We start from the raw sequence: 27,598 nt of genomic DNA on the forward strand, positions 1-27,598 counted from the left end.
ACTTCGTCCTTTCACTGATTCTTTCTTACTGATTCTTTCCATTTGATCTATTCCTGACGCTTCACTCTTCACTAATTCATTTCTGATGCTTAATCATTTTACTGATTCTTTCCTGCTGATTCGTTTATACTAATGAATTCCTGACACTTCCTTTTACTGATTCTTTCCTACTGATTCTTTCGTATTGATTCTTTCCTGATGCTTCACCTTTCACTGATTCACTCCCGCTGCTTTATTCACGTGGGCCGCTGTGTCTCTCTGAGTGTATCTGATTAAAGGTTTATGGTCCTCCTGTCTTCTCACCTTTCAGGTGCATCTATTTCTTCCTGTACGATCGCTCGAAGGTGCAGGAGGAGGGGGATCTCACTCGGGCGGGGATTTGCTACTTCCACCCTGAAGATGTAATGTGTTTATTGAGTTTAGTGAAACCTAAAGCATCACACACGCTCCTCAAGCTGTGTGGGGGTGTTCAGTAATGAACAGTCTCTAACACACTTAATTATATGGCTTTTAGGCTACATTTGGCATAACAGACATTACTGAGCTTCCACTTCACTCACACTACTGCAGAATAGAGAAGACTGAGGGTTTACAGCCCTGTGGCACAGCAGTGTAGGTTTAGCACAAATGTAGAGTAAAAGCCTGACTCCTGCAGTGTTCAGTAAGTTCTGTGTGTGTGTGTCTGTGTTTCAGACCCCGCTGGACCAGCAAGAGCTGCTGTGTGGTCAGCTGGCTGGTGTCAGCCGCTGTGTTTCCGAGCTTTCGGCTGCTCCGGTCCGTCTACTGCGGCTCCGCAAGAGCAAATATGCCGTTCACATGAGGGACAACTTCCTCTGGGTAGGACACCGACACGTCTAGATTCAACCTTTATATGTCTGGAAAAAAAAGTATTTGGACACTTCTTCTAATGAATGAATTCAGCTGCTTTAAAGCAACGTTGTGTAGCATTTTCCTAAATTTCTGGAGAAACGTTGGATGAGCTGGTGTCCACATACTTTTGGCCACATAGTGTACATTTCGAGGGCTGTTTTCAGACAGTGTTTTATTGTATAGTCGTCTGTGTAAATAACTCTGTTATATCCGTTTAATGCATTTAATATTCAGTGTATTTGAAAACAAATATGAATCAAATCTAAAGAATCAAATCAAATTGAGTCATGTAGTTTATGATTCACTGAATCATTTTATCATCAAAGTGTTATTTAACGAGGTCAGGCATTTAAACAACTCTAGGAAATTCATGTTTGAGTTACTAAGGATTGCCAAGAGGTAATTAATCAATCAATAAATAAAAAGGAATTAATTAATTCATTCATTCATTCATTAATTATAATGTGAAGTTTTTAAACGTGAAAACCTCCACATTCCTCCTCTCTCTCTCTCTCTCTCTCTCTCTCTCTCTCTCTCTCTCTCTCTCTCTCTCTCTCTCCCAGGCACTGAGCTGTGTAGCAGAAATTCCAGATGTGAGTGTGTGCGCATTCCTGGACCAGCTGATCGACCTCTTCTGTTTCTATAATGGTCCGATCCAGCAGAGTTATCAGGTGACAAATGTAGCACATAAGCAGTTACCATAGACAGCATTATAGAGCGCCCCCTACGCTTCCTGTAGTGTATTACAGTCTGTCAGAACAGCATGTTTGCCCTGTTTTCCTGCAGTTGCACAGTCAGGAGGAGCTGGCTCTGCGCTGGGCACGTTATCTCGCTCACCTTCAGGGCGGCTCCACTGAGCTTCACCACATCTTCAGCTGCCTCAGGACCATCGACTCCACAGATGTGAGCACAGTCCTAAATGAATATTGATGGTTATGTAAGGGTATTGATGAGTATTGTTGATTATGGGTGGGTATGGAGCGGATATCTGTGGGGAAATCAGCAATTAAAGAACAGCTGATCAGATCACTTTAATTGATTAACTCAGACTATGAGATGTTTATTATTGACTGTTTCTCTCAGATTGACCCTCTGCTGTTGCTGAAGGCCGCCCTCATCCTGCAGGCGTGTCAGCGCTGCCCCCTGGTGTTAGCAGGGTGTATCTTGTATCGAGGCAGGTGAGTGGGTAGTATAGTGAGCAGTTTTTAGCTCAGTATTTAATTCAGATATACAGGATATGGACAAAAGTATTGGGACACCTGCTAGCTAGTTGTTGCTGCAAGGGTATTAAAAGAGTTGATCCTGCTTTTGTTGGAGTAACTGTCTCTACTGTCCAGGGAAGAAGGTTGTTTACTAGATTATGGGGAGCATTGCTGTGGGGATTTGATTGCATTCAACGACCAGAGCAATAGTGAGTCGCAATGCTGGGGGGCTTTATACCCCTCTAACCCACGGCTCGCATCGGACAGCATGGTGCCAATAGGTTCATGATGTTGATCTGCTCCAGAGAGTCCTATTCTATTGGCAGTACTTTTTCTCTGCAGGGACTAGACAAGCTGTGTGTGTATATCACCATCTACTGAATAATTACTGTGTGTGTGTGTGTGTGTGTGTGTGTGTGTGCGCGCAGAGTTGTGAGCACACAGATGCCTCCAGAGCTGACCGTGAAGGTGATGATGCACGAGACAGAAACCTACAGCCAGGTTAAAACACACAAACACACACACACACACACACACACACACCTGCTAAATCACATACTGCCACCACACGCTGGGATCTGAGTCCTGTTCTTCACTGCAGGATCACAGACTGCGGATTAACGGAGTGACCTCTGGGGCTTCACCTCCATCCAGTACAGTTACAACAAACGTGTTCCTGACCCCCTCCGAGCTGCACACGCTGCGCTGCCCCCCAGTGGACAACAGGTAAACCCATAACACATAATAAAAGCGATGGCATGAGGCAGAGTTTAAATGAATAATTCATTATTTTATTGGGACACACTGGTGAGAATATTGTCCCTGGTGAAGAAACCAGATGAAGAACGTCCTCCAGGAATGTTCAGGAGTGCCCATGATGAAGATCCAGAGACGATTTCACTGCAGTAATCGCAGACGGGTTTCCAGACATTGCAGACCACTGGTCCACCTCTAAACCTTGAACCAGAACCACTACAACACTACAAACACTACAGACAGATGAGACAGAGATCAGCTGTACCAGACTGATGGAAGGAGAAGGGAAGAGTATGGAGATGGGAAGTGACTGCTTGTGATCCGGAGCACACCACCTCACCTGCCAAGCATGGTGGAGGTTGTGTTCGGGCGCGAGCATGTAATGGTACTAATCTGAACTCTAAACTAACTGAACCAATCAGAACTCTCCACTGTTTCTAGCCCCACCTACATGTCCAGGTTCGACATGCTTGGTAACCCCAACTCTTACCAAAACCAGCAGCGGGACCAAATGAGGGACTGTGTGCTTCTGTGGGTGGAGCCTCAGAGGCTAAGACTAACTCTCATGTGTCTCTCTCTCTCCTGTCTTCCACCCTCAGGTCTAATGGCACCCCTCAGCCTCTCACCCGTCCCAGGAAGTCCCGTCTCCTGTCCCGCACCCTCTCTGACACGCCGACCTCCGATCAGGACCCAGCCGAGTTCAACCCCGCCCACGTTCCACAGCTGTCCTATCAAACCCTGCCCTCCACACCTCGCTCCTCCCTCTCGGACGACTCCTGCTTCAGCCCCTCCCCTTCATTGTTCAGCACTCCGCTTCGCACCAGCCTCCTGAGCCAATCAGAAAGAGATACAGCTCCCGAGTCACATGACCTGCCCAATGGGACACTTCCAAAAAGGGTGACGGGGGGCAGTATAGGTGGAAGCAGCAGTCCGGTCGCTAAGGACGACGTGAGCGATCAGGATAGTGGGAGGCTGGAGTCAGAGAGGAAGGTTTCAGCAGAAGACGATGAGATTCCCGACCGGAATTCCGAACAAAGCCAAGTTACTCCGCTCACGAACAGACTTCGGTCCGAGCAGAACGATTTCAGCCTCCGCCTGAACGACAGGCTAGCTCGACTGGAGCCCACTGAGGACGGTGCCGATGACCAGCGAGAGAGAGGGGAGGAGCACCTGACGAAGGAGAGCAGACAGACGAGTGCAGAGGGAGTGAGGGAGCGATCCGAGTGTGTGTCGGCCCGATCCGAATGTGAAGCGACTCTGGAGCCCATGTTCCTGTATCAGCACCGGGTCAGGGGGCTGGTACTGGCGCTGCTGGTGGAACCGAGCTTCAACACACACCCATCCGCCAAAGATGAAGTGGTGAGTGTGAGAACCGGGGGCTGGGCAGGACATTAAAGCGATAGTTCCAAAAATAAATGTGTGGTATATGTAGCTAATGAGCATTCTGGCATTGCTAATGAGCAGTGGACGTTTTTATGTCTCGGACATCTATGTATACATATATATATATGTGTGTGTGTGTGTGTGTGTGTGTGTGTGTGTGTGTGTGTGTGTGTGTGCATGCAGTACCACAGCAGTTTAGCCTCTCTGAATGGTCTGGAGGCTCATCTCAGGACCACCTCCCCCGGGGCCCCTGGAGCTCAGGGGCCATACACATTTGCGCACTATGACTGCATCCAGAACACACTCACGAGTGAGTCCCTCTCTCTCTCTGTCTCTCTCTCACACACACACACACACACACACACACACACAGAGAGCATGTTCAGTGATTTGACATTTCCACCACATTAAAGCTCCTTTAATGCTCCTGATAATAATGACTGTGTGGTTTATGATAAACAATACAGTTTAATGACCAGGATAGTCAGTGTGTGTCTGTTGTTAATGTGTGTGTGTGTGTGTGTGTGTGTGTGTGTGTGTGTGTGAACATCTGCATTCTAGCTAATGTGTGTGGGCATTCTGCTGGACCTCAGGATCGTCCGTTTGTGAAGGCCACAGCTCTGCTGCACTCCCACTTCTCACACACAGACACACTGCAGGAGGCCATCATCAGGTGTGTGTGAAGGAGCTGGTGTTCAGTATGGTTGAGGTGACTCTTGGTGTATCAGGGGTTCGAATCCCTCACCTCATATTGATTCAGTTATGATTCTACAGAAATCATAAAATCTCAGATCAGTGGTTCGGTTCAGTTTATGAAATTCAGAATCATTTCTAAAAAATATGGGATACGCTAACACTAGCCAGTGCTAATGTGTGTGTGTGTGTGTGTGTGTGTGTGTGTGTGTGTGTTTTTTAGGAATGCAGGCTGTGCTGTGTATGGCACTCGCACTGCAGCGCAGGAAACCTATTTCCTCCAGCAGGGGGCGTCTTCCAGGAATTCCGGGATACCCAACGGCCAGGACAGTGCTTTCTCTCTGCCCAGTAAAGCCCGGCACCGCCTCCTCAAACACGGGGTCAACCTGCTCTGAGTCCAGTTTACTATTTATACTCCTGTGATCTTTGTGCATAATTTATACCCTGTGTGTTCCAGACCAGCATGTGTGTACACACACACACACACACACACTTCCCTGTAGATGGCTGATTGTTGATTACTGGTGTATTACTGTGTTCTTTGCTGCTGCTTATAGTCTCGGATTGTAGACGGACACGTTATCTACTGAAGTGTATTAAAGCTTTAGTGTTTAAAAAGAATGTTTCTAATAAATTGAATTATTGTAGTTTGACTGGTTGGGAAAATATTTTTTCAATCTTTTTCATAATAAATGACCCTGATCGAAGGTCACAGGTGTAGCTAAACCGGTCTGGTCCAAAACAGAATAATTAAAAACAGCAAGTTTATTCTAGATTACTGCAAAGAAATGGAAATAATGTGAGTAATTGGATCACAGCATATCATCACTGTCAGGGAAACCTTCTAGCTTAGTTTTGTCTTTTTATATAGTTATAAAAATACCAGTGGAACCAAGCTGACCAACAGAAATTACTTTGGAAAATAGATCAGACCTGATAGAATAGACCTGATTTTTTTTTTAATAACCCCAAACCAAGACTTGTCACGTATGATTTTATTATTGACCAATCAGAACACAAAATGCAGAACAGATAATCTCTAAAAATATATTATTTTGCACTGAACATTAAACAAATATTTCTTAACTATATATTCTTTCTATTTAGCATATAATGAGGCTAAATAGATTAACATAATCATGTGTTTTATGAAATTTTAAATAATGTTGCACATACACTTTAAAAATAAAAAGAAAAAAGTTCAACTATTTCCTTTTAATACCAGCTATAATCAATTCTAGGTTTAAATAAGGCTAGCTATAAACCTCACAAATGCTTTATTGTCTTAGTTTAAAAAGAACTTGCTCACAATAAATCTCACAGCATATTATGAACTGCACTTTTCGCGTTTGGCCACCAGATGTCGCCAAAGGCGGCGTTTTAAAACGTTCCAAGCAAGTTAAAGGTCTTTCTCTAAAGATTAAATAATTTAATTTAAGCCAGACAATGTGATCCCCCTTGATGAATGACGTCAGGTCCTTCTTTGGACTCCAGCTGTCCATCTGCTGCATTTTCTTCATGCCATTGTGCTCCGGTGGCAAAAAAGAAAGTTTAACACTCTCTCAGCTGGTGGCGTTTCTTTTGCAAATGAGTGCATTCTTAGCGATGGTCCACAGGCACTGTAATTAGGGTCATTAGGGGGTGCACGTATGAACAGGGCCCATTATGCACGAGGGAGGGGAGGGGGTGTGAATGGCCCTGGGGGAGGAGAGCCATAAGGATCAGCTGAGACGTGCTGACCAGGGAGGACTCCATTGTCAGAAGAAGCTCCAGCAGCCAGGCTGCACCACAGCTCCTGAGCCTTTTTTAAATAGAGGATTTTATTCGCCATGCTTCCACCATCCAGTCTCCTGCAGGTCTTTACCTCCATGACCATGCTCCTGGGAGTGCAAAGTGGGCCTCTGTTTGCCAGGACAGCTCAAAGTCCATCTCGAGAAGAGGCCGAGAAGAAGTGCACCACCTTGGCCATGCCCTGGACGGAGGCCAGGCTTCAGGGAGGTCACTGGGGTCACATCTACAGGCTAAAGGTGCTAAACATGGGCAGGGACGGACCGAGGAGGGCTGTTTTTCCAGAGCAGCCGCTGTTCCGCTTCGTTCGCCGGGTGTACCACTGCTGTCAGATGGGCTTCCACTGTGGAGGCGTGAAGGGGATACAGGGCAGGGAGGCTGGAGGTAAGCAGAGCTCATTCAGGGCATGCTAAAGAGGTAGAGTCCGGTCCACCTTAAATCCTGCAGCTGTTGCATGCTGCCGGACTGCGCGCGTGAAGGGAACTGGTGCTTCATTTAAGGTGGAACTGAAGAGTTAACTAAGAAGCCTAACTAAATTTATGTCATGCTCCTTTACCTCTGAGTTTGTTTATTTGTATTAATATGTGCTAAATCAGTATAGAGAATCCAGTAAAAGTGTAGTTAGATTCATTTATTCAATTTGATTATTCAGTAATTACTAAAAACTGTAAAGAAATTTAAATGTGGACCCAATTTAAAGTGCCCCCCCCCCCCCCCCCCAATTCAGTCCCAGTGTTGTCCAGCTTCAGCTAAGCAGCTCATTGCTACACCATTCATTATAAAGGAGGTGTTGGAGCAGGAAGACAATGAACTATGTAAAACAGGGGCTCAGTAGAGGGTCTGGGCTGAGGACCACTCATTTCAAATGACCTTTAGCTCTATTTAGGCCTGACATTTGTCTTACTGAGATAATCCTGCTTTGTGAAGGACCCCCAGGTGTAAATAAGGGGGTGTCAGAGCAGGGAAGTGCCTGCAGGTCTTCAGATTAGGCTGCTCTATTCCATAAGACCCACCTGTACTGTATTATAGTACATATATATATTATAAGGGCACACTGAAAATAGATCATATCATATAATGTTATTTTATATTATATGCTTTATAAGGATCTCTAATACTGATTTCTCCTGATTGAAATATTCTGTAGGGAACCTGAACTGGTTCCTCTTTGACTTTGATTTTAAGAGGAGAGGGTTCCTGTGGCTAGTCTGGTCCAGACTGGGTCCTCGGTTGTAATTAAGCTGCCAGTGCTAATATCTATCCTCCAGCTCATCTCTCCCTCTCTCTCTCTTTCTGGTTTTGTCCGGAAGGCTCCAGCATTGAGTTCCTGCTCAGCGAGGATGTTCTGTCAGCCCCGGTGGTGAGAGCAGAGATTCATCTCCAGATTTCGAACCCGCAACATCTCAACATCCAGCCGCTGCTGCCTTCCCTGGAGAAGCGGCAGCTCCCTACACGGTGAGGGCTGAGTGCTGCTCAGTGGAGGGATTTCCCCTCCATACATCAGATTCAGTCAATCTGTCAACACAGTGTATTAGTGCTTCTTTAGTTTTACACTGAAGCTACAAAAGCTAATGTAGCTAACTAGTAATTAAGGCTTGTTAGCGTGAATTAGCATAGTGCTAACTGCAGGCCTAAATCCCCACATGCTCTCGCCAAAGCGTAAGAAGATGTTTAGTAATCTCTAGTAATAGAATAGAATAGTAATAGAATCAGCATCATGACCCTATTGGCTCCATGCTGCCTAATGCCAGGCGTGGGCTAGAGGGGTATAATAAAGCCCCCCAGCATTGAGGAGCTGTGGAGCAGTGGAAGAACTGTGTTCTCTGGAATGATGGTGGAGGAGCTCCATCCAGTACTTTTGATGGGATGAATTGGGGAGTTGGGGATGATGAGGTGGGGTGGTGATCAGTCATCCAACATCCTGACCTCATTAACACATTTGTTAATGCCATCAAATCCTCACAGCAATGCTCCTCCTCCAAAGTCTAGTAGAAAGTCTTCTTCTCTGGACAGTAGAGACAGTTACTCCTACAGAAGCAGGATCAGCTCTTTAATCCTCTTGATTTCAGAAAAAAAACAGTAAATTAGCCAGTGTCCAAATATTTTTGTCCATATAGGAGGAAGTCCTGCTCTTAGTTAAACACGTCACTTCACATGCTTACGACAGGAGATAGTGGGCAAATGCTCCATCTGTGAACTCTACAGACATGTCATGTAACCCTTTATATCATAATCATAATCATAACCCACATTAATCCTCTCCGCCCTGCCTGCTCTCTCTTAGGTACAGCGCCTGGTCTAAGGACAGCGTTTCAGAGTTGAGGGTGGACCTGACCTTCCTCTTTCAGGCTCTCCAGCAGGCCCTTGGTAGTGGTCGTGGTGGCCCCAGTCTGCTGGACATTCGAAGGGTGGGTGGGCTCAGCAGGCCCTGGGCAACGGACTCCAGGGATAAAGCCCCGCTTGACCCCATATCAGCTGTGCTGGGCGAAGGACACGGGGACGTATGGTTAGAGCGCTCCCTGCAGGCTGCTGTGGAGCTCGGACTGGCCTTGCACTGCAGCACGGCGGACAGTAACACGCAGCCATGCCAAAACCACAGGGTCCGACTGCTGCACACACCATTCATCACACTCTCATACCGATAGCAGCACCCCCCCCAACACCCGATGTGCTCCGGATTAGCCTCATTGGAGAAAGATGCTAATGGCTCCTACTGTTGAATAACAATAGATGATCTGTTGCATATTGTTGATGGCTAATGCTCTGAATTTACAATACTTTACAATACTGTGCACTTCAGCAAGTGATTTGAATTTATTTAATTTATATGGGTGTTGTTTTGTGGGAAAAATGTAAATAGTGTATGTAAAGACATAGTTATATATAAACCCCAAATCTTTAATGCTGTTTGATTTACTGCAGTTGTGGTATTTTAGCATTAAAAAACTTTTTGTGCAAAAGTTTTAGTTTGACTGAGTGGATTTAAAATACAGAAGGAAAACCATTTTATATGTTAAATATGTTTTGAACATGTTGAACACACACACACACACACACCTAGACTAGTTATTAAGTTTACGGTACAAAAAGTTGCCAAACCTTTTTTTTTACTGAAAAGTTTGCCTTGGAGTAAATAATAGCTGCAAAATTAGCCTTAGAGTACAAGCAGTATGATAAACGTAGCCGTACACTATAAAAATAAAGGTGGTTGTTGTGGCGCAAAGATAACAGATAACACCACTTCTACGCCATGTGGGAGACTGGGGTTCGATTCCTCTGGCTGTGCTTCACTGACTGACACTGACCCTTGTCTGGAATACGAGTGGTCTTGTAAGTCCCTCTGGATAAGAGCGTCAGCTAAACGCCAGACATGTAAATGTAAAGAAGTACTTAAAGACTTTAAAGTTAAAAAAATGCAGACAAAACTTTAAAAAGCGTTAATGTGTTGTATACAATTGGCAAAACATGGTACAAAAATATAAAATAATGCTAAATGTAGCCTTACTGTGGTAAGGGTCTGCTAAACTTTGCCTTATAGTAAAATGATCATTTTCTTTAAAGTAAAATAAAGTGTGACATAAAGAAAAGTATTATTGTTGTTGTTGTTGTTGTTGTTGTTATTGTTATTAATAAAACCTAAACAATGTAAAAATACAGAACAAGCCGAACAGCTAAAGAAAATCTAAAAGAAGAAACAGTAAAATAATAATAATAATAATAATAAAGAAGGCAGCGTGTCAGTTTATGCTAGAAATGATTCAGTTCAGTTTCTTTTCAAATCGGGAGATGGCTGTGTGTGTGTGAGTGTGTGAGTGTGTGTGTGTGTGTACACTGTTTGTACTGTATTGTAGCCTTCTGGCTCTGTGTTTACTCCACATGCACAGAGGAGGAATAAACAGTTTTTAATCCAGGTGGAGCTGCAGATGAAGATGTGTGTGTGTATGTGTGTGTGTGTGTGTATGTGTGTGTATGTGTGTGAGTGTGTGTGTGTGTGTGTGTGTTTTCTCTGCTCTGAAGGGTCACGGTTAGACTCTGCACTCTGAACTGAACCGGGAATGGAGGGAGATGGGGCCAAAGTTCAGTCTGAGAGAGAGAGAGAGAGACAGAGGGCGAGGGAGGAGGGGGAGAAGTGGGAAGCAACAAGAAAAAAAAGCACCTTTGAAAGCAAAAACAGCAGCAGGTTTGCGGTCAGAGACGGAGAAGGCCGAGTGGAAGTGGACACCAAGCGCTTGGACGGTTTAATGTGGACAGACTGACCACAGTCAGGGACGACAGCTGACCTGTAGAGCCGGGAGAGACTCTCTGGGTGTGTGTGTGTGTAAGTTATTATTGTTTACATATCATTACTTTATTTACCACCATGCATATAGACACATATACACACTACTGACCAGTAGTGTGTGTGTGTGTGTGTGTGTGTGTGTGTGTGTTATTAGTGTTTGTGTACTGATCTGAGAACCCGATGGTGTCCTCATTACTTGGTGTGTGTATCTCTCTGCATATCTCTGCAGTGTGCTAGTAAATATATGCCTGTGGTCAGTTCTTGAGACGCACCGTCCAGCCAGAAGACCATGGACTCTGGTGAAAGAGCGATGGACAGAGGAGAAGAGCAAACATCAACAGGAAGTGTGCGCAGGCTCTCGGCCTTGCAGGAGCAGCTGCTGTGGTCACTGCTGGGCTCCGGACTGACCAGAGAGGTGCTGGTGCAGGCCATGGGCGAGCTGGAGAGGGAGAGAGAGCGAGCCGGGCTTGACCGGAGTGACCGGAACGACCGTGTGGATGGAGAGAGCTCGGAAGAAGGAGAGATGGACTATCCTCCACCGATCTTCAGGGAGCTGGAGAAGCTGCCGCCGCAGGAGGCCGCCAGGCAGAGAGCAGAAGTGGACCAGCTGCTGCAGTGAGTGCTTATCAGTCTATATTCAGCCTAAACAGCCTGTATATACCTTTAAATATGTACCCTATATATTACACATATACACATCTCCCTCCTCCTTGTATACTCCCTATACACAACATATACATATATACCATGCTATATATTTACAAAAACTCCATATACACTTCATATATAACCCATATATACTTTATTTATACTCTATATATGCTCCATCCATACACTATATACACTCCATATACGCACTTTATATAATCTAAATACACACCACAAATATATATAGCCCATATATACTGTATATACACTTTATATATACTCTGCATAGACACTCCATATATAATAAGTATATCCTAAATGTATATATATCAACAAACACTGTATATACTTCTGTATATATACTTGAATAATGCTCTACATACACTCTAAATACACACTCCATATATGCTACAGTACATGCCATATGCTATACTCCATATACCCTCAATATATACTCTGTATATACTCTATATACTCCATACATACTCTACATACACTCTACATGTACCCTGTATACACTCAATATAAAATAAATATACAGTACATGCCATATTCTATACTCCATATAGCCTACACTATATGCCTAATCTATATACGCATTACATATAGATTTATATACTCTCTATATACACTGCAGTCAGTGAAGCCACTGCCTGAAATTAACTGCAGTGAATGAACTGGTCTCTCCAGTGAAACCAGTAAAGGCCACAAACGTGTCGTTTTTTCTGCTCTTACCGGTGAGGTTCCTCCTTAAAGCCCCTCTTCTCATCTTCCTCTCCATCCTCGCTGCGTTCCTCTCTCCCTCTCTCCCCTCATCTCACCATCCCAGCTCTCCTCTGCTCTTTCTCCAGCTGATGGGATGAATATAAAGGAGAGAGGTTCCACCTTTTCTGGTTACTAATTACCCACCCTATTCATTATTCTCAGGCCTTTTCTACCTCTTTAATAAATGAGCTACACGGACTGGTTAAAATTAACAGAGTGGCACAGTGAGGCTGTGTGTACATTTCTCTGAGCCGACTGTAAAGATAGCAGCGCTGCCGGGCTGTGGGGGTCTCAGGGCCTGGCGTTTGGGGGCAGATTTGTGACGGGGTGGTTGAGGAACATGAGCTTTAAAGATAAAAATGCATCAAAGAGGCTTTTCTTTTGGACAAGTTCTCGTATATATGTTTGTGTGGCTGTGTGTGGCTGTGTGTGTGGCTGTGTGTGTCGGTGTGTGTGTATGTGTGTGTGTGTGTGTATGTGTGTGTACGTTTGCACAGCTTTTATTGACAGTCTGTTTCAGTGGACTCTGACCCTTCGACCAGGGCCTTATCTTACAGTGTCAACATCCCTCTCTCTCTCTCTCTCTCTCTCTTTTCTCTCTAATGTTCGTTTTCAACCCCCTGACATCAGCACTGCAGTCACACTCCTAAGTTCACCTCCTAAAGTCCAAAAATCAGGGTATTATTTATGTTCGATTAGAGTAAGGTTAGACAAACACCCATCAACTAAATGGGATACCACAGTAACCACTTGGCAACCACTTGGTAATAAGTCTAGCAACAGCCTAGGAACACCTTAGCAACCACTAAGCACCAAAAATGCAAACAACCTAGCAACCACCTTGAATCTAGGGGTATTCATTTTACTTGATTGGTTGGGGAGGTGGGGTGGTGATCGTCCATCATCCTGATCTAATTAACACATTTCTCGCTGAATGCAATCAAATCCTCAATCCTCACAGCAATGCTACTCCTCCAAAATCTAGTAGAAGGTCTTTTTCTCTGCACAGTAGAGACAGTTACTCCAACAAAAGCAGGATCAACTCATTTAATGCCCTTGATTTCAGAAGAAGCCATCAATGAGCAGGCGTCCCAATCATTTTGTCCATATGGTGGAATTCCAGTGTTGTAGCAACAGGGTGCGCTGTGGCTTACACAGATTTGTATTATGGACCACGAAAAGATTCAGAAATAAGCTTACTGAAATTATACCGACTGTGTGTGTGTGTGTGTGTGTGTGTGTGTATATTAGAGAGGACCCGTGGCGTGTAGCTAAGATAATAAAGAGCTACATGCAGCAGCATAACCTCCCTCAGAGAGAGGTGGTGGAGTCCACAGGCCTGAACCAGTCTCACCTGTCCCAACACCTGAACAAAGGCACGCCCATGAAGAACCAGAAGCGCGCTGCCCTCTACAGCTGGTACGTCAAAAAACAGGACGAGATCAGCAGGCGTGAGTAACTGTTTTACTATATTATATTATATTGTTATAATGTATTGTCTTATATTATATAATAATAATAATAGGATTCTTAATCTCTCTATATAAATATATTAAATCATTATTTAATATATATACTAAATAATCTCTTAGATTTGATACTTAGATTAGATTTAGGATCATTTCCCTCTCTAAGACTGCACTGTTAGCAGTGTACTGGACACTGCCCATACTGTTAAATGTCCAATCAGTCCAATCAGACTAACTGACCTCTCCCCTGATGGACAGAGTTTACGAATGCAAGTCGGGGTGTGTTATCAGGAGAGGAGACGGGGGACGAGGGCAGGAAGGGGCGGAGAAACCGTTTTAAATGGGGTCCGGCGTCCCAGCAGATCCTGTTCCAGGCCTACGAGCGACAGAAGAACCCCAGCAAGGAGGAGAGAGAGGGGCTGGTGGAGGAGTGTAACCGGTCAGTGCTCACCCAGCGTGTATAAAGCCTTTTGATTGGATGAGCGGTTTCTGCATAGCAACAGATTTAAACAGAATTCTTTCCCTAGGAATGAATGAGGTACAGCATTTTAAGCACCCTTTTTATAACCACATGAGGTACCACAGCAACCACTTGGCCACACCCTAACAACCACCTGTGACACCATAGCAACCACTTGGTCACACCCAAACAACATGACACCATAGCAACGACATTGGATTTAGATATATAGGCAACTGCCTATAGTATCACCCTAGCAACACCCTTGCAACCACTAAGCAACTTTATTGCCAACACCCAGCAACACTAAAGCAACCCCCCTAGCAGCACCACAGCAATCACCTGGTATACCAAAGCAACCACTTTGGATCTGGGATACTGTAACACCCTAGCAACATTATAGTAACCAATTAGCAACCAAGCAACACCATGGCAACCACCTAGCTAGGTCACTGTCTGTAAGTAATATGACTCACTGAAGCCTCTGAGTGTGTGCATGTGTGTGTTTCAGGGCGGAGTGTCTGCAGAGGGGTGTGTCTCCGTCCCAGCTGGCCGGGCTGGGCTCTAATTTGGTCACTGAGGTCAGAGTGTATAACTGGTTCGCAAACCGACGTAAAGAAGAAGCTTTTCGCCACAAATTGGCGCTGGACACACCGTACAGCAGCCAATCAGCATCGAGTGCTGCACACACACTCCCGCCCAGCCCCACACAAGGTAACAACAACAACAACAACAACAACAACAATACATTTGTGCCCTCATAGATACAGTACAGAACCCCTCTCTCTCTCTGTCTCTCAGGTCTGAAGTTCTCCCAGTCTGCTGTGTGTGAGAGTTTGGGGTCAGCACGGAGCGGCAGTGTGGATCGAACTGCTGGGGGTCACCTGGTGGGCAGTCCGGTCCAACTGGAGCCCAGCCACACTCTGCTGGACACACAGCATCAGAAACTAGTGAGCTTCACTGCATCACTACTGTACTGTACTGTAAACCAGTTCACTGTAAAGCCCTGAATATCTATTAATATGATTTGTAATGTAATAGAAGGTGTTGTTAGTAATATTTAATTAATTGGTGTTGTTAATAAGAAGTCTTAATAACCATTTAACCAGCAGCCAACATGTTTCCTCCATGATACTAAGGGCCTGTGACTGACAGGGGCCCTAAGAATGCATGTGTTTGTTTAATGGGGCCCAATATCCCTGGCAGCGCCTCTGCTCCTCATTACACTGCTCTCTCTCTTTCTCTCTTTCTCTCTCTCTCTCTCAGGTGTCAGTAGGTGGCTCTCTCCCACCTGTAAGTACCCTCACCTCTCTGCACGGCGTGTCTGGCGCCGGTTCTCCACAGGGTCTCATTATGGCCTCTTTACCCAGCGTCATGAGCCTGGGAGACTCCTCACTGCTGATAGGTAACACACCCCCACACACACAGCTGTACACACATCTGGACTGAAAACAGTCGGTGTGTATTTGGGCTGTTTTAAGGTGTGTTTGCGTTTTGATCCACAGGACTGACGTCCACTCAGCCACAGACGGTTCCAGTAATCAACAACGTAGGGGGCGGGTTTACCACACTTCAGCCAATCTCCTTCCAGCAGCAGCTGCATGGCTCCCCGCAGCAGCCAATCACACAGCAACTGCAGGGCCACCTCGGGCCAAGCCCTTTCATGGCCACCATGACACAACTGCCCTGCCACAGTGAGTGCAGTTAACCCAGCCTCCGCCATCTCAGCAGAGCCACTGAGACATGCTTTACTTTGACTCAAACTATTCCTGTAATATGCCTGTAATATTTAAATAATAATAATAATAATATGAAATGTATAAAATTATAAATTAAATACTATAATATTATTATATAATAATAATAGTAATAATAATAATATTACATATTTTCATAGATGTAAAGACTTCTTTGCAATAAAATAGTAAGTTTACCAGTATAAATTAATACATTTACTTTATTTAATAAATTAAAGATTAATAGTTGTAATAAAAAAAACTCTAAAACTGTATTTCAGAGTGAACTATGAAACTGATCACTGATAGACTGTGTGTGTGTCTGTGTGTATGTGTGTGTTTCTCAGTGTACAGTAAGACAGATCTGACCTCGTACCCATCCTCCAGTCTCCTGTCCCAGGCCATGGTCATCGCTGATAGCAACAGCATAGGAACCCTCACGAGTCTGACCACAGTCCGACAGGTGGCTTTTCCTTTATTCAAATCCAGTTCATTACAGCAACTTCAGTCTATTATCCTTTTTTATTCAAAACCAAATATTAGAAGATTACATTTCTATCCATTTCTTAGACGCTTCCATTTCACAATAGTAGCACTTACACTTGGCTGGGGCAGCTCTAGCAGACCAGAAATGTGTTGGTAAATGATAGATGGCTGTATACCTGATTTTATACACCACTAAGCAATGGGTATGGCTGAAAGACGTCAACTCACTTATTAGAGGTGTCCTAATACTTTTGGCAACGCAGCGTGCCTCAAAACCAACAACCAAAGATTGGATAGAGCTACTTCAGTGAAAAGCAGCAGAGCTATCTGTTCTGACCTCCCCACCGTTCTTCTGTGTGTGCTAGGCTCTCAGTTCAGATCCTGAGGAACACACAGACGCACAGATACAGGAGGAGTCTCTACACCTGCAGCCCAGCTCACCTATACCAGGTAAAGTCCAGAACATAAATGTTGCACATGTGAAATCCACAGTCCAAAACTAGTTACACTAACTATGCTATTAGAACCGGTCAGCTTTTAGCTGTGTCTGAAACCCAGATTCCTGTATAGGGATCTGATCTTCCTCAGAGAGCTGAGTGTGAATTTTTAAACCAGGCACAATGACACAATGAATTATGGGTATTCCATCTCAACGGGGTACATTGTTTGTACACTCCTTTTTGTGGTGCATTGTGGGATTGTTACAGTGCACTTTGTTTTCAGACACCACTAGAAGATGGTGATAGTGACCAGGGCACAGTGTGGTTTTGATGGACACTATTATTCCACATTATCCCAAAATGGAAAAGGGAGGCACTACTCGCACCTGGAATAATTATGACGTTGGCATAGCAACGCTTCATCACCTCCTGTTAGTACAAAACAGGTTAGCAGTGTGTTAATATTTAGTGTACCAACCTGCCAGACCCGCACTGCTAGTATAATAATATAATTAACTGCAGGGCTAAACGCTTTGAGGAGAGCGTGTGGAGGTGTTCAGAGTTCTCTGACAGATTTGATGATGTGCTTTCTGACGCTGTAGGTCTCTCTGTTATCCAAAGCAGAGCTAAAAACAGTGGCACCATCTTCAAGGCACTAACTCCTGAGTAACCTCTCTCTCTCTTTCACTCTCTCTCACTCTCTCTCTTCTTCAGTGTCTTCAGGCAGTCTGGAGCTGTACTCCCAAACCCAGTCCGGTGAAACACACACCTCTCACCTGCTCACTTCACCACCAGGAGAAATCGACCCCTACATCCCTGCACAGATGGTCTCAACCGCACAGTAACAGCAGCAGCAACAGTGGATCATACCATCAGCAGGGCGGGAGGGCGGGGGGATCCTGAGCTGCTTCTTATTGAAATAATGGAGCTGTAGAACTGCCTTCAGTTTTGGAAGAGTCGACACTGACTCTGAACTGACTCACTTCAGTAATGAACCCTTGAGCGTTCTGCTACTTTGCTGCCTCTGTCTTTAAGACAGCACTATTTGATTTGAGACGATGGAAGGAGGGTTACGGCATCATCAGTAATGCTCCTGAACACATAGTTAGGGAGGTGGGGGCCACCCTATTTAAAGGGCCACACTGTGGAAAATTAATAAATGGTTCTAAGGAAACATGTAGTTGGTTCTCCAGCCCATATAGTCTCTGTATGGAAGCAAAGCTAGTTTTGAATTGATCATGGTTGTGATGTCACAATCATGAACGCATATATATATATATATATACACACAGGATTGTGGGTTCCTAGGCTGCCACTGTGCTGTACTCTCTCTGCTCCCTGCAGCAGTGGCTGCCCACTGTTCCGGACATGCACGCTCATAGTCACTGTGTTTTACGTGTGTGTGTGTGTGTTCACTACACAGATGGGTTAAAGGCAGAAGCCAAATTGCATCTGTGTCCAACACTAATGGTGACAAGACAACAATATTCACCATTAGCTTGCCAAGCCCAAGTATCGAACCCAGAACCCTGTCATCAATAGCCGAGAGCGCTAACCTCTGAACCACCACTGTCTTGTCTTGTCAGAGGCTACAAGTGGAGGAATACAATAGGAAGTGCAGAATATATCTTTAATTGATGGTAATGGTTCTGATGAGTGGTTCGGCCCCGCCCCAATCAGAAGACTTTTCATTTGAAATCATTTTTATTTACAATGATAAAACATGGACAACACCCAGCAACACCAGTCCTTCACTCTCCCTCCACCAGTTTAATCCTTTTCTTCTTCTTTTTTTTCTTCATCACTGGTTCCTCTGTGATCTGATCATGTGTCCTTTGTTTATAATTGATCGCATCATTTCCTTTTGATAACGACTCTTCCTCCTCCTCGGTTTCCTCAGTAGACGCTTTCTTCTTTTTCTTTTTCTTCTTCTTCTTTTTATTCGGTTCTGAACTCTTCTCATCATCCTCATCCTCTCCTCCGCTCACAGTCGTCTTGCTCTCCTTGATGTTCTCTGTCGATGGAGGTCCGATGAGGTCCGATACAGAAACAGCAGCTTCTCTCAACCTCAGCTCCATCTCACTGTCACTGTCACTGAGGGAGAGAGAGAGAGAGATCAGATATCAGCTAATATTACAGCAGGAAGGTTAAAAGGTGAACACTCCTGCAGAGTTTGGTGGGTTTGCCGGGTTCTAGATAACCTCCCCCAGTCAGAGCTGGAGTTCTACAGTGGAGGTTCTAGATAAGCTCCCCCAGTCAGAGCTGGAGTTCTACAGTGGAGGTTCTAGATAAGCTCCCCCAGTCAGAGCTGTGGTTCTACAGTGGAGGTGAAGGGAAGCAGACGTCTGAAGCTCTAATAAAAGCTCCTCACAGAAAGTTCTTCACCTAATGGTGATGAAGACGCTGCCTGATGCCTGAGACACGGTTCTACCAGAGTTCTGAGAAGAGTTCGGCTCTAGAACCTGCTTTTAAAATCAGATCATTAAAATGGTGGAGGGATACATGCTGCAGGGTGTAGTGCGGCTACAGAAAGTAGTCCCTAAAGAAAACTGCATTAGTTCAGATTCTCTATTCACTATTTTACCTTCATCATCATCATCATCATCATCATCACTCCATATAAAACTCAGAAGACTCGTGTAGCTGCACTGGTGGGTTTGGATAGGAGATAAATTATGGGCTGTATCTGTGTTGTTGTAGTCATGCCGACCGATACCTGAGAGATCAGAGTGGGTCAGTTGACGTCACTCAGCTAGCTCAGAGTGCTTCCGGAGTTCCAGTTCTGGGGCTGGTGAGTCGGCTTTAACGCTCTTCAGTGAATGTGGTGCTGTGGTTCCAGTGGTGGTGTTAAACTGGGACTATGGAAATATGGTGTTATAGTTCAGGGTGTTACCTGGAGCTGGGAGCTGGTGGGCGTTTGGGGGCAGGAGGCGGGGTCGGCTCCTTCCACCACTTTCCTGGTAAAGACGTGGAGAAAACTCGAAAACCTGAAGCCACAAAAAAGCAGAAGTATCAGTATCTACAGCATCACTGAGGTTCTTCTCAAAGAACGTGGAGCAAATACTGCAGCTGGACATCCATCAAGACTGACAGCAAGTCCAATAATGTGCAGATTTTTAACAGAACGTAGTTTTCTACCCCTAAAAGTGACCCCAGACACAGTCAGCTGCTGCTGTGTGTTGACCGCTCTGTGCCAGTCGTGAATCTCCTCTGGCATCAATGGCCTACGGAGCACCACGGTCCGTTCACTCAGTACCTCCTAAAACTTCCTCAAGAGCGTACCACTGTCTCTCCCGGTCTATACTGTCCACATATGGAAGCTACACTGTCTTATTACTCACACACACACACACACACACACACACACACACACACACACACATCCTCATATTTTAGCAACTACTTATGCCAAAGTTATACGGAGTGTTTCATCCTGGAGTGCTTTTAGATTGAGGCACAATACAGGGCAGCCAGTCAGAACAGACCTCATTTACATAAATTAACTAACATTAACAGCCTGTTTAATTCTAAAGGATGAAGAAATGGTCATGCTTGAAATAATCGAGGATTATATTTGGTTCATAATCCCACAGACACAGGAGGATATATTAAAAATACATATTGGTGTATCATGGTTGGTTGGGAGGCCTTGGCTCAGCGGTTAGAGCACCGGGATATTGATAACAGGGTTGTGGGTTCGATACCCGGGCTCGGCAAGCTGCCACTGTTGGGCCCTTAAGCAAGGCCCTTCACCCTCTCTCTGCTCCCCAGACGCTGGTGTTCACTGCCCACCGCTCTAAACATAGTACAGTGACAGATACTTGCACCTTTACCTTCAGATTGACCGAACAGTGAGATGTTTCTCAGCCAGCAGACTCACCTTCAACATCATCATCATCTTCATCTTCTCTGTTTTCAGGAGCTTGTGGACTGGAATCTGGACGTTTAGAGGACACCTCTGAGATACAGCTGCAGGAGAGAAGATACACAGAGGTCGTTTCTGATGCTCCAAAATTGTGTGTAAATAAATTATTAATATGTTAAGATTATTATACGGTGAAAAACCTCACCTGTCCAGAATTGCCCCCAACTTTTTGGCAACATGAGACCTAAACTCTGGTGTGGTCTGAAGCTCATTCCCATCCTCCTCATGCTTGGACGTGTCCACTCTGTTGACATTGATGCTGTTTATGAAATGTCCATTCAGTTAAAGACAAAGAGAAAGAGCAGAGCTATGCTCACCTCCTGCTCTGCCTGCCAGCCTTCTCTCCACCTGAGCATTACCACACAGAAGCAGGCAGCAGATTAGTACAGGAGCCCAGACTGGTTCTGCATGCTGTGTGTGTGTGTGTGTGTGTGCAGCTGAATTCAGGTCATTTAAGGTGGAACGGACAGTTCAGATTTAAGGCAGAATGATAAAAGTCTGACTTCTGCATGCTCCTGATTATAGACCCGTCTCAGTTCACAGACAGATAGATACCTCCACGTGCTCCTGTTCCCCCACTCCACACAGCTTCTCTGAGCCGGGCCGTGTCCTCATCTTCACTGCTGCTGTCAGCTGCACTCATCCTCACAAAGCCGGGAGCGATAAAAGCAGCAATAACAGCAAAGCAAGCAGCTAAACCCTCATCCTAAATAACACTGAGCCCCATGTGAGCTAGCTAGTGTGCAGTAGCGGAAGCTTGCTCGTAATGGCCGCGTCCCGATTCAACGTTACACACTTCTCGTTCTACTCTAATCCTACTAGGATTTGACCTCCCTCAGATCTGATCAATTAAGGCTCAGTTAAATAGAATAACAGTTATTTTGCGAGGGAAAGTGAAAAAGTGGACCGGAATCTGTAGTTAAAGTCTCTAAACATTGACGGTCGCGTCCCTATACACGTCCTCACACACTTCTCTGCTCATGAGGCACTCATTCGCAAAACTGACCAATCAGAGCGCTCTGTGTTGGTAGGTTGACCAATGGGATTCACGTTTGCTCTAGTGTGAGACTGCGGCTGCGGCTTGTGTTGATATCTAGGGTACTTTGTGGGCTAGCGCTAGTATTAGCACAGCTAGCGCAGTTAGTGTGGAGATAACGGCTTAATGGGGGTTTTGTAAACATTTATGCTCACCGGCTTTTTACGAGCTTAATAAAAGATCATTTCGTTGTGGTTTAATTCGAAGTAGTTGTGTTTTCAGAAAGTAAGGCTTATAAACAGTGTACTCGGCTAGCTGATTAGCATGTAGCTAACTGTAAGAATAGTCTCTGTGATTTTATGAAGTATTATTTTACTAATTATAATTTGTTTTACATTTCTGCCACATATGTTCTGTTTTGCTGGCTCACTTTACTAATATTAGTCGTCAGCATCTTCAAATAATTACAGGTTGCATTTTTACGATAAATGTAAATTACTTTTTATTATCTGCATTATATATATATATATATATATATATATATATATATATATATATATATATATATATATATATATATTGTTTTTGTTTTTGTTTTGGAGCTGAAATCATTAAATTTCTGAAAATAAATTAGTAATAAATAGACACACTTCTGAAAATGACAAGCTATACCGCCCCCTACTGGACAAGAACCAGTCTGTGATGTTCTAGACAATGACTGGGTCAGAACAGAACATCTCCAGAACATCAGGCAGGTCTTATGGGGGGTTCCCTCCTGGTATGCAAAAAGTGCTCCAAGGAGGGACAACCAGTAAATTGGCAACAGTTAGTCTTAGTGCTCCAGAGACCACAGCGGGACACCTTCAGAGGTCTTCAGGAGTCCATGTCTCCATACTTCTTGAGTATGGAGTTTCCTGCAGGACGGGTCCAGGACCCTCCACACACCTGTGATTAAGCTCAGAGCTGAGAAAAGGAGCGCGCCTGCAGCAGCTCTGGAGACATAAAAGAGCAGAAGAGCAGCGCTGTAATGAAATATGCTTTATTTCTCTTTTCTTTTTAAGAAACGACTGGAATTCACACAGAAGGCGACGGACAGATGAAGTTCTAATGTGAACTTATCTCTAATACAGTTTTGATAAAACTATGAAGAAAGAAGAACATGGGCTCAATTTCATTCCAGCAGAACAAAGAAAACGCAAGACAACGTTCATCAGTCGGCACAGGCAGAGAGGGGGGTTTCCTCATGTGTACAGTTTTCATATATTTTAAAAATGAGACCAAAGTCCTTTTCCCCCAAATATAAAAGTCATGACATTTATGTTTTTCAAAATACAAGTGTCATAAATTTAGAAAATATATATAAAAGTCATGACTTTTATTCCTTTCAAAAGATAAACACTTTTTTTCAAATGTAATTAAAACCCTACAAAATAAACTTCATAACTTTTTTTTAAATATACAGTCATGATCTGTATCATCTTGTCCTGATTCTTTTTTAAATGTAAAAATCCTGATTTTTATCTGTTTCATAAGATAACATCTTCAATTTCTTAAAATACCAAAGTCATGACTTTCATGTTTATGTTTATAAGATTAAAGTCTTTTATTTCCAAATAAAAATGGTCTGATTTTTTTAAAGATGTGAGGCATCTCATGAATCAAATGTTTTTTGTTTATTTTAAATGTAAAAGTCATGACTTTTTTTTTTTTTTCAAAATATGACTAATAACTTTTTTAAATGTAACTTTAACTTTTTTAATTTTTAACTTTACAAATATCAGTCATGACTTTTATTCCTTTCATAAAATAAACATCATTTTTTTCAAATATAACTTTTTTTTTACATTTTTTTTCTTTTTCCCCCTACGAGATAAACGTCATAACTTTTTAAAATATACAAGTCATGATTTTTATCATCTTGTCTTGATTCATTTTTTAATTTAATTTTTTAAATGTAAAAATCCTGATTTTTATTGGTTTCATAAGATAAACATCTTCAATTTCTTAAAATACAAAAGTCATGACTTTCATGTTCATTTTTATGAGATAAAAGCCTTTTATTTCCAAATAAAAATGTTGATTTTTAAAGATGTGAAGGATCTCACGGATCAAACGTAAAAGTCATGACTTTTATCTCCACATACAGAACAGTGAATGCATGTCAAATTCTTCACAAACATTAAACACAGTTTCATTCATCATGTCTCTGCATTGGTGGCGAATCATCAGCGGACAGATCGGGCGTGTCTGGTCAACGCTAAACTGGTCAGTGTCGGGACTGAGCTGGGATTTGGCGTCAAATACAGGTGCGAGATCTGCTTTTCCACAATTCAGAGTTCAGAAGGTCAGTAATCTATCACTGCACCAGTGCGCCCGCAAGCCTGAGCACCGGCAGTGCTTTCAGTATCTGATGTCTGCTGAGTTGAAGAACAAGGTCTTCGGGGGTTGGCAGGGTTTTTTTTTTTAGATATCTAAAGTCCTGATACAGGCTTCATTACCAACAAAACAAACAAACAAAAACAAAGAAGATTGAGAAAATGTAAGGCAGAAAAAAACAGATGTTTATCATCATATAAAAAAAAAAACATTTTCCAGTTTATTAAAGAAACAAGCAACACCAACAGACAGCATTTCTAAGTACACTATATGGACAAAAGTAATGGGACACCTGCTTATTCATTGCTTCTTTTTCTGAAATCAAGGGTATTAAAGAGCTGATCCTGCTTCTGTTGTAGTAACTGTCTCTACTGTCCAGAGAAGAAGACTTTCTACTAGATTCTGGAGGAGGAGCATTGCTGTGAGGATTTGATTGCATTTAACATCAAGAGTGTTAGTGAGGTCAGGATGTTGTATTATGATCACCACCCCACTTCATCATCCCCAACTCCTCCCAAAAGTACTGGATGGAGCTCCTCCACCATCATTCCAGAGAACCCAGCTCTTCCACTGCTCCACAGCTCCTCAATGCTGGGGGGCTTTATACCCCTCTAGCCCACACCTGGCATTATTAGGCAGCATGGAGCCGATAGGGTCATGATGTTGATCTGCTCCAGAGAGTCCTATTCTATTGGCAGCACTTCTTCTCTACAGGGACTAGACAAGCTGTGTGTGCACTCTGATCGGAATGCATTCATTAAAAGGGGTGTCCACAAACATTTGGACACATAGTGTAGCTGGAGTGACCAAACAACTTGGTTCACAGGCTGTCGTCATGGTAACTGAGCAAAGATCGTGAGTAACCAGTGAAGTGAAGAGGTGGCGAGGGGTCACTGAAAGACCGTTTTCCTACATTAAGCGATGAAACGGCTTCAGGAATCGATTTCCGAGGCTTTAAAGAAGCTCAAAATCAAATATTTAACAGCAGCTGGAGCGGATTGTTAGAGCTCACTTCCACACGGGTTGAGTTGGGGTGAGCAGATAACGGATACAAGCAGAGATTCAGCTGAAATTCAGCGAGCCGGTGAAGAGGCTCTGATAGAAAACCCACAGACACAGTTTCCCCTGTAATTATTACTGTCATTAGTAATTATTAATATGATGGTTGTTGTTTGACAGCTACAAATTCAGCCTGAGTGCACAGCTGCTTTGCTGCAGGGCTGTTTGATACTCAGCATCTGGATCATCACAATATTGATATTTTTACAATAAACGGCAAAAGATATCGACAAACAAAACCTTTATCTGAAACGTCAATATTTCAAATAATTCTCATGTATAGATCCCTGATACACATTATAACAGTCACACAGAGCGTGAGAGAGCGTGAAAAGTAATACTCGCTCTACCATTTCATACAAACGTCTTAGCTAGGACTCAAAGATGGATTAAGACCGAATTATTTAAAGAGAAAATCCTGATTTCTGAGTTACAGGGATGAGTGATCAAATTTTATATTTAATAATTTAACAATCAACTGAAATTGCTGTAAGATAAGATCATTTGATTCTGATCTGATTTGCTTTAGCTAATAAAAGTAATAATTATTTAATGTTAAGTAAATGAAATTGATCTAGTGAAGCAGAATGATTAATCTAACATCACTCCACTAAAATATCTAAAACCATGTTTTTAATAATAATCCGACACCACTCTTATGAAGATTAGATATTTATAATATCAGACTACATTTTAGATGATCATATTGTGCAGTGCAGATGGATGCAATATGCAAATGAGCCGTCTTACCAACCTTACGATGTTTACTGTGTTCTGTGAGCATCTGGACCAATCACAGCCCCTGATTAGTAATTGCATTTGAACCCCATATATACATACACACACATATATATGTTCTAGATAACATACCCAGCCAGAACTGTTCACAATGGTGGTGAATGGAACCATGAATACACTGCCTGATACCTGAGGCACTGTTTTACCAGAGTACCTGAGAACGGTTTTAGAGCCAAATTCATCAGATCATTAAAATGGTGGAGGGATACATGCTGCAGGGTGTAGTGCAGCTACAGAAAGTAGTCCCTAAAGAGAACTGGATTAGTTCAGATTCTCTATTCACTATTTTACCTTCATCATCATCATCATCATCATCATCATCATCACTCCATATAAAACTCAGAAGACTCGTGTAGCTGCACTGGTAGGTTTGGATAGGAGATAAATTATGGGCTGTATCTGTGTTGTTGTAGTCATGGCGACCGACGCCTGCTTCTATTCACCTCCACTGTAGAGAGATCAGAGTGGGTAAGCCTGACTGTATTCCACACCCTGTATGATTAAGGACACTTCAGGAACAGAGGAATAGGGAACTGATTTGGGGGCAGTTTTTAGAAAGCACTGTAACATTAAAGAGAGAGAGAGAGAAAATGTTTAAAGCAATGCTCGCTCTACCATCTCTTACAAATCTCTGGACTACGCCTCACCCCTGATTTCCACTGATGCAAATTCTGTTATCTAGAACAACGGACACGGGCCGGGGCAGTGTGAGATGAAGTGCAGCGTGATGATGATTAACGCGATCAGAGTAATCATAAAAGAGCTGGGCAATATGAGGATATTTTATCGTATGGTGATAAATGTTGTTATGGTGATACAGTAAGCTGTTCTGATCATATGGAGGAGACTGTTAGTGTTAATAAACACTGATCAGCTGCAGGGTTCATCACTAACAGTGTGATTAGACTGAAGGGTTCATTAGATGTTCAGTACAGGAGAGGATCTGAACAGCAGCTTATAAGAATCTGATGCTGAAGTTTTTAGTCTGTAATTACATGTATCGTCTTCAAATATCGTGTATTGTGGAAAAAGTCTTTAAATATCATGATATAGTATTTGTACCATATCGCCCAGCCCGAGGTTCGCTCTAACACGCTGAATAACTAATAAACAGCAAGCATTTCCATCTGCATCTTAAAATGAAGGGTTCAGTCAAAAAAAGCTAATGTTGCTAAACAGCAACCAAACAGGACGAGGCGAAAAAGAGGCGACTTGCTTCCATTCAGTGTTCGCCACATTAGCCAACATCCAGGCCATTCATGTAAAGTGTGAATAGGTAGCTAGAACCCAACAAACAACAACAAGGGGGGAACAGAGCTGCTAATGCACTTAGCACCCTAAATCCGTTTACATTCTGTATTAGAGAACAGCAGCAGGCCGCCGCACCACAGAAATCAACACTTTCCACTCAAATCCTCTCAAATCTAGTTCATACAGATCTACTATTTCTCATTACGAGATGCTTAAACACAGTCATAGCAACACT

The 27,598-nt window shown here is 43.5% G+C and overlaps 4 protein-coding genes across 7 annotated transcripts in view; 3 read left to right on the plus strand and 1 right to left on the minus strand.

The window, feature by feature from the left end:
- The window catches only part of hps4 (HPS4 biogenesis of lysosomal organelles complex 3 subunit 2), a 7,830-nt gene extending 2,279 nt beyond the window's left edge, over window positions 1-5,551 (plus strand). The window contains exons 3-13 of one of the 3 annotated variants that reach the window (XM_072681166.1): window positions 311-401; window positions 694-837; window positions 1,434-1,541; window positions 1,657-1,773; window positions 1,954-2,048; window positions 2,501-2,573; window positions 2,674-2,798; window positions 3,428-4,187; window positions 4,395-4,521; window positions 4,773-4,884; window positions 5,128-5,551. In XM_072681166.1, the coding sequence (XP_072537267.1) occupies window positions 311-401; window positions 694-837; window positions 1,434-1,541; window positions 1,657-1,773; window positions 1,954-2,048; window positions 2,501-2,573; window positions 2,674-2,798; window positions 3,428-4,187; window positions 4,395-4,521; window positions 4,773-4,884; window positions 5,128-5,299 (1,924 nt within the window). In that variant the 3' untranslated portion in view covers window positions 5,300-5,551. The remainder of the gene's footprint in view (window positions 1-310; window positions 402-693; window positions 838-1,433; window positions 1,542-1,656; window positions 1,774-1,953; window positions 2,049-2,500; window positions 2,574-2,673; window positions 2,799-3,427; window positions 4,188-4,394; window positions 4,522-4,772; window positions 4,885-5,127) is intronic. The other 2 variants (XM_072681167.1, XM_072681168.1) reach the window with 2 other exon arrangements.
- Window positions 5,552-6,733: 1,182 nt separating this feature from the next.
- On the plus strand, window positions 6,734-9,435 carry LOC140557844 (uncharacterized). The gene is made up of 3 exons (XM_072682636.1): window positions 6,734-7,080; window positions 8,010-8,147; window positions 8,977-9,435. Exons 1-3 carry the CDS (start codon window positions 6,734-6,736, stop codon window positions 9,335-9,337), a joined length of 846 nt encoding a protein of 281 aa, XP_072538737.1. The 3' UTR covers window positions 9,338-9,435.
- A 1,774-nt stretch (window positions 9,436-11,209) lies between these two features.
- On the plus strand, window positions 11,210-17,828 carry hnf1a (HNF1 homeobox a). Of its 2 annotated transcripts, XM_072682582.1 has the most exons (10): window positions 11,210-11,589; window positions 13,639-13,838; window positions 14,115-14,295; window positions 14,828-15,030; window positions 15,118-15,266; window positions 15,583-15,721; window positions 15,822-16,010; window positions 16,400-16,515; window positions 16,904-16,988; window positions 17,693-17,828. In XM_072682582.1, exons 1-10 carry the CDS (start codon window positions 11,264-11,266, stop codon window positions 17,821-17,823), a joined length of 1,719 nt encoding a protein of 572 aa, XP_072538683.1. In that variant the 5' UTR covers window positions 11,210-11,263; the 3' UTR covers window positions 17,824-17,828. The 2 variants fall into 2 exon arrangements, 1 of the variants encoding a protein (XP_072538683.1); XR_011979841.1 differs by lacking the exon at window positions 16,400-16,515 and having other exon boundaries at window positions 17,693-17,777.
- Window positions 17,829-18,663: 835 nt separating this feature from the next.
- Window positions 18,664-21,674, minus strand: c6h12orf43 (chromosome 6 C12orf43 homolog). Its single transcript, XM_072682583.1, has 6 exons — window positions 21,459-21,674; window positions 21,221-21,251; window positions 21,049-21,147; window positions 20,859-20,947; window positions 19,872-19,965; window positions 18,664-19,072 (listed from the first exon to the last, which is right to left on the minus strand). The coding sequence occupies exons 1-6, from the start codon at window positions 21,544-21,546 to the stop codon at window positions 18,730-18,732; spliced, it is 744 nt and encodes a 247-aa protein (XP_072538684.1). The 5' UTR covers window positions 21,547-21,674; the 3' UTR covers window positions 18,664-18,729.
- Window positions 21,675-27,598: the final 5,924 nt, after the last annotated feature.

The sequence above is a fragment of the Salminus brasiliensis genome, chromosome 6 (assembly GCF_030463535.1).
Source record: "Salminus brasiliensis chromosome 6, fSalBra1.hap2, whole genome shotgun sequence".
NCBI lineage: Eukaryota > Metazoa > Chordata > Actinopteri > Characiformes > Bryconidae > Salminus > Salminus brasiliensis.